The sequence below is a fragment of the Belonocnema kinseyi genome, chromosome 4 (genome assembly GCF_010883055.1).
Source record: "Belonocnema kinseyi isolate 2016_QV_RU_SX_M_011 chromosome 4, B_treatae_v1, whole genome shotgun sequence".
Classification (NCBI taxonomy): Eukaryota; Metazoa; Arthropoda; class Insecta; order Hymenoptera; family Cynipidae; genus Belonocnema; species Belonocnema kinseyi.
In genome coordinates, this window is record NC_046660.1 from 41669269 (window position 1) to 41675569 (window position 6301).

At 25.1% G+C, this 6301-nt stretch overlaps 1 protein-coding gene across 2 annotated transcripts in view; it reads left to right on the top strand.

The window, feature by feature from the left end:
- The window catches only part of LOC117171325 (tetratricopeptide repeat protein 39B-like), a 39451-nt gene that overhangs the window by 8457 nt on the left and 24693 nt on the right, over positions 1-6301 (top strand). For both annotated transcript variants that reach the window (XM_033358536.1, XM_033358537.1), the window contains exon 6: positions 3045-3177. In XM_033358536.1, coding sequence (XP_033214427.1) covers positions 3045-3177 — 133 coding nt within the window. The remainder of the gene's footprint in view (positions 1-3044; positions 3178-6301) is intronic.

Consider the following 6301-nt stretch of genomic DNA (forward strand, 5'->3'; position numbering starts at 1 on the left):
AAATTAAAATTCGAAAATTTTTTCTAAAGCCTCCAGGGGACTTCGTTTTCGCACGAAAAAATTTTATGTGCCCTTATTGCATCCGGACCCACAATTTTTACACCAAAAAGATGATGTTTAACAAAATGGTTTAATTTTCATTTTTAAAAAAATTTGTATTCAAGAAACAGAAAAAATTTCAATCAAATTGTTGCATTTTGAAGCAAAAGAGACAAATTTGTAACACCCAATTGGATTTTGCACAAAATAGTTAAATTTTCATTTACAAACATTAATTTTGAGCAAACAAAATTTATAAAAAATAATTAATTTTCAAACAAAAAAAATTAAATCTTAAGAAAGTATCGGGTTATTCCATAAGTTTCTGCGTATTTTTCAACGTTGAGTAACTTTTTCAACCTTATCACAAACAAGGCATCTATATGTTTTTGAAACAATGGCAATTAGTCATAGATAACAATGGCAAATATATAATTTATTTGAATATACACCGTGTAAGAATTGACGGTCTTACATAAAAGTAGAACTGTCTACTAAGAAGTTGAATTTTCTTCCTAAAAAGATCAATTTTGAACATGGAACATAAATTTTCAATAAAATAGGTAAATTGCTACCAAACTGTTGAATTTTTAAGCCAAAAGTATGTATTTTCTACAAAAAGTTGAATTTACAACAAAAAAGTTCATTTTCAACAAAAATAAATTAATTTAATAACGATAGAGTTGATTTTTAACCAAAAAAGATTAAATTTTTACTGAAAAAGATAAACTTGTCATTCAAAAACACGAATTTTCTACCGAGAAATATGTTTTAGTCAGTAAAGAAAAAATCCTTTATCCGAAATGTTGAATTCTTAAGCCAAAAGACGAGTTTTCAACCAAGAAAATGTTTGTTTTTTTTTTACTTAAAAAAATGAATTCCCAACAAAATACATACATTTTGAGGCAACTAGTTAAATTTTCTACCAAAAAGGAAACGAATTTTTTAACAGAATACATACATTTTTAACCAAATAATTTAATTTTCAACCAAGAACATTAATTTTCTACCAGAATCGATGAATTTTCAACAAATTGCAACAATTATCCAAATAGTTGATTTTTTAAAATAAAAATCAATTGGAAACCAAAAATGAAATTTTCATTAAAAAAAATTAATTTTCTACTAAATAATTGATTTTTTAAGCCAAAAAGATGAATTTTCTACAAAGCAGCTGAACTTTCAACCCAAAAATATGAATTTTCAATAAAAAAAGTTAATTTCCAACCAAAAAGAAAAATGTTCAATCAAAGAATTGGATTTTCAGTTTAAAAATTATTTCTTAAAACTAAAAAATTAATTTTTAAGAAAATAGTGCGATTTTCGATCAAAGAGATGAATTTTCAAGTAAAATTATGAATCTCCAGTCAAGAAAATGAATTTATAAGAAAGTAATTTAACTTTTAACCAAGCTGTTGAATTTTCAGCCTAAAAGGATGAATTCTACAAAGTTCAATAGAAAAAATTTGGTAGCTATAAAAAATGTGAGCAAATTATTTAATTATTAATAAATTACGTTTTAGCTTAAATAATTTTATAAAAAAGGCAAAGAATTTATTGTAAAATATTCTTTTCTAATATTTTCGGGTATGCTCTAAACGATTCAATGGTTTAAAAAACGGAAAATATTGATTTCCAATTAATAATTAACAAATTTTAAAAAAAAATATTTTTTTAAAGTAATTTCTTAAAACAAAAAAATAGAGGGGGAAGGCATTTTTTACCGTCACAAATATGCAAAAAATTCCACAATATGTCTGAACTTTTCAAATCCGTTGAGTTTTTTTTTATCTATGATTTTTTAAAACAAAATGGCAATAATTAAAAATTTATATAATTTGAGCGAAAAATCCCCAAAATATCGATAAAACGAAATTAAAAAATTTTGGTTTCCGTTTTTTGGTCGCAATTTTGTTAAAAAAATCGTAGATCAAAAAACTCAACGGATTTGAAAAGTTCAGACATTTTTTGCATATTTGCGAGGGTAAACAAGTTCCTTCCCCCTCTATTTTTTGATTGTAAAAAAAATGTGCTGAAAAAAAAGATTTTTTTTTAAAATTTGTTAATTATTCATGGAAAATCAATACTTTACGTTTTTTAAATCATTGCATCGTTTAGAGCATACCCGAAAATAGTAGAAAAGAGTATTTTAAAATCAATTCTTTTCCTTTTTTCTAAAATTATTTAAGCTCAAACGTATGAGAGAAGTTTCTTCGTTTTGGGACTAATGGGTTTTAAGAAAATTATTGAATTTTCCGTAAAATAATTCAATTTTGGACCAGATAATGAAAAAATGCAGTTTTAATCAAAAATTTAATAGTAGACTTCAATTGGGAATAATTTCGATAATATTGTGAAATCTTTTTTTTTCATTTATTTATTCTTTTATATATAAAAGTTAGAAAATATTAATTTAAAAAACGGTAAAAAATGAAGAAGAAAATTCTTAACATTATTTTTTTGTAACAAATACTTATTCTAAATGTAAAAACCGATATTTTTTCTCTTTTGAGTTTTTCTAAAATGCACAGATTCTGAGATATTCAGCATTGACAAAACAGTTAATTAAAAAAAAAAAAATGGTCATAACTTTAAAACAGCTCAATGAAAAAAGGTCATCTTCGGCTCATTTTCTAGAAATTGCAAACACGCATCTTTTTTTGCGAGCAAAAAAATGTAAGCAAAATTTTTTTTTTTACAATGAAAAACTCAGTTTTCAATTTTTTTACAAACTTTAAAACCACGTCGGATTTTTTTTAATACATGCATTTTTGACATAGATAAAAAAAAGTGAAGAGACTTGTGAAGCCTGCGATAAATAAATAGACATTTGGATAATTTATAGGTCAAATAATATCTTTTTAAATAAAGAAGTTCATTTTCAATGCTTGAAAAATTTAATGCACTATTTTTGTTAATTTGTGACACTATTTACACTATTTGTTTATCCCTTAGGTGAGTCCGAATCATATAGTTTAACATTTGTTTTTATTTATTTGCTGCAGAAATATATTGAAAAAGCATCGGAGGCCCTGAAACAGTGCATTGCTGTGTGCTCGAAACAACGAAGACACACCACTCTCACTCAGAATATTGGAAAAATGGTTAAGAGAACCAATTACGATTCTTACACGCTTGGTAATATAAATAGCATTAATAAGTATACACATTACACGTACACGAAAAAAATAAAATTTTTAAACTTTACTTGAGTGTTTAAGGCTAGGATAGGCTATAAATTTCTCAAAAATGCATATACCGTTTATGATAAGATTTAAGGTAGAGTTTTTGAAAAAAATAATTATTTATGAAGTAATTTATTAATAAAAAGATGCAATTACTACAGGTAAAATTTGGAATTGTCTGAAAATTTGTATGTGTACTTGGAAAAATCGGGAAATGTTTGGGAATCTCTTTTAAAGTTATTGCATTTTTTCCAGAGCCTGTTTAATTTGTTTTTTATATTTCAATATAAAACTGAATAACAATAATCAATTTGTAAATGTTTTTTTTTTGTTTGAAATTAATTTTTTAACTGGAAATTTAACTATTCAATTTACCGTTGAAAAATTATTTTTTTGCCTTGAAAATTCATATTTTTTGGTAGATATTAATCTTCTTGATTTAAAATGGATCTTTTTCGTTTAAAATTCAACTATTCCAGTTAAAGATGAATCATTTTGGTTAAAAAATACAACTGTTTGGTTAAAAATAAATCGGTTTTGGTTGAAAATGAAGTTTTTTGTTAGAAATTCACATTTCCGACTTAAATCAATTGCTTTTTTTTTATAATTCATCCTCTTAGGTTTTTAAAATTCAACATCTCGGTTAAAGTTTAAAATATTTTCTTAAAAATTTATAATTGTAGTTAAAAATTCAACTGTTTGGTTCCAAATTTGTCACTTTTAGTTGAAAATTCATGTAAATTGTTGAAACATTTTCTTTTTTGGTATAAAATTATTTTTTTATTTGAAAATTCATCGGATTGGTTAAACATTCAATTTTTTTTGTTTAAAGATTCATAATGTTAGTTAAAAATTCATCTCTTTGCTTGAAAAATAATGTTTTACTTGAAAATTTTACTTTCATTCTTGGTGGAAAATTGATATTTGATAGATTAAGTATATCGTTAAAAATTAATGTATTTTCTTGAAACAAAAACTCTTTTTTGGTAGAAAATTAATCGTCTTGTTTGAAAATTAATCTTCTTGTTCGAAAATCCATCTTTTTGGTTGAAAATTTAAGTATTTCAGTTAAACATTCATAATTTTAGTTGGAAATTTATCTTTTTTGTTTAAAATAAAACTACAACTCTTTTTTAATTGACAAATTAACTATTCAATTTTTTTCTTGAAAACTTGTCCTTTTTTAGTTAAAAATTCAACTATTTGGTGGAATATTGATCTTTTTGGTTGAAAATTCAACTTTTTAGTTGAGAATTCAGGTATTTTGTTTAGAAATCGCCTTTTTGTTTGAAAGTTTATTTTTTTAATTAAAAATTTAACCATTTGCTTGAAAATTAGTCTTTTTTTGGTACAAAATTGATCTTATTGTTTGAAAATTCATCTTTTTGTTTGAAAATTCAAGAATGCCATTCAAATTATCATCATTTTAGTTGGAAAATAATCAGTTTGGTTGAAAAATAATGTTTTAATTGAAAATTTAATTTCATTCTTGGTTGAAAATTGATATTTTATAGTTCAACTATTTCGTTGGAAATTCATGTATTTCCTTGCAAAAAAACGTCTTTTTGGTAGAAAATTAATCCTCTTATTTGAAAATTAATTTTCCTGTTCGAAAATCCATCTTTTTGGTTGAAAATTTAAGTATTTCAGTTAAATATTTATCATTTTAGTTGGAAATTCATCTTTTTTGTTGAAAGCTTGTCCTTTTTTAGTTAAAAATTCAACTATTTGGTTAAATATTGATCTTTTTTAGTTGAAAATTCAACTTTTTGGTTGAGAATTCATGTATTTTGCTTAAAAATCGTCTTTTTGTTTGAAAGTTGATTTTTTTAGTTAAAAATTAAACCATTTGCTTGAAAATTAGTCTTTTTTCGGTATAAACTTGATGTTATTGTTTGAAAATTCAAAAATTTCAATCAAATATTCATCATTTTAGTTGAAAAGTAATGTTTTAATTAAAAATTTAACTTCTATTCTTGGTTTAAATTTAAAACTATTTTATTAAAAATTCATCTTGTGGGTTTAAAATTTAAGTACTCTAGTTAAATATTCACAATTTCAGTCAAAAATTCATCTTTTTGGTTCAAAATAAAACTACTTGGCTGAAATTTTAACTTTTTAGTTAAAAATTCATCTTTTTGGTTTAAAATTAATTTTTTCCAGTGGAAAATTTATTACTTTAGATGAAAATTCATCACTTTGGTAGAAAATTTTTTGTTTTTTAGTGTGTTAAGTTAATTCTTTAACTGAAAGTTGATGTATTCCGTTTTTGGTTAAAAACTGAACTTTTTTAGTTCAAAATTCAACTATTTGATTTAAAAGTAATCTTTTTTAGTTATAAATTAAACTAATGGGTTGAAAATTCATGTTGCATTAAACGTCTAAAAAATATGTAGAAATTTATGGCCTTTCCTAAAATCTTGACAGTCCAGTGAAAATTCGAAAATTTATTTTTCCCGTGTATATGGTAAAGAATTTAAACAACAAACCACAATTAATTCTGCTGTTTTTTCGATTTTTCGCTTGAAAGCTGTGTAACATTTACTAATAATATAACTGAAACAAACACAAGTACAGCTTTGTATTAACAAAAAATAACGCCTAAATTAAAACTAGTATCGAGACTGTGATGAGTTGGCAAATTCATTTAATCATTAGGTTGACCAAAAAATATATATTATATACATATATAATTAAAAATTTGTCATAAGGACAACCGCAGGATTTCGCCGGGAGCGGGTGCTAATCTGAAAAATTGCACCCGCTTCCAGCGAAATCGCGGTAAAATTTCAGCCACAACCACGTCTCACAACCGTGAGATAGGTGGTTACAGTCTGTAAAGGAATCAATACGACGATCCAGCAAAAGCCTCGTGCACCCTAAGAACACGGAGTGACCCAAGGACAACCGCCTTCTGCATTTTTCCCGCAAGTGTTCTAGCATATTGTTGACACGCAGGGATGCTTTTCAGTCTTTTAGCAAGTGAAAGCTTGGCACCTCCAAGAGCGCCGATGATAAGGACGATCAGTTTAACAGAATATTCCGGGTACAGTCGTTGCAACTCCCTTATAAGGTCT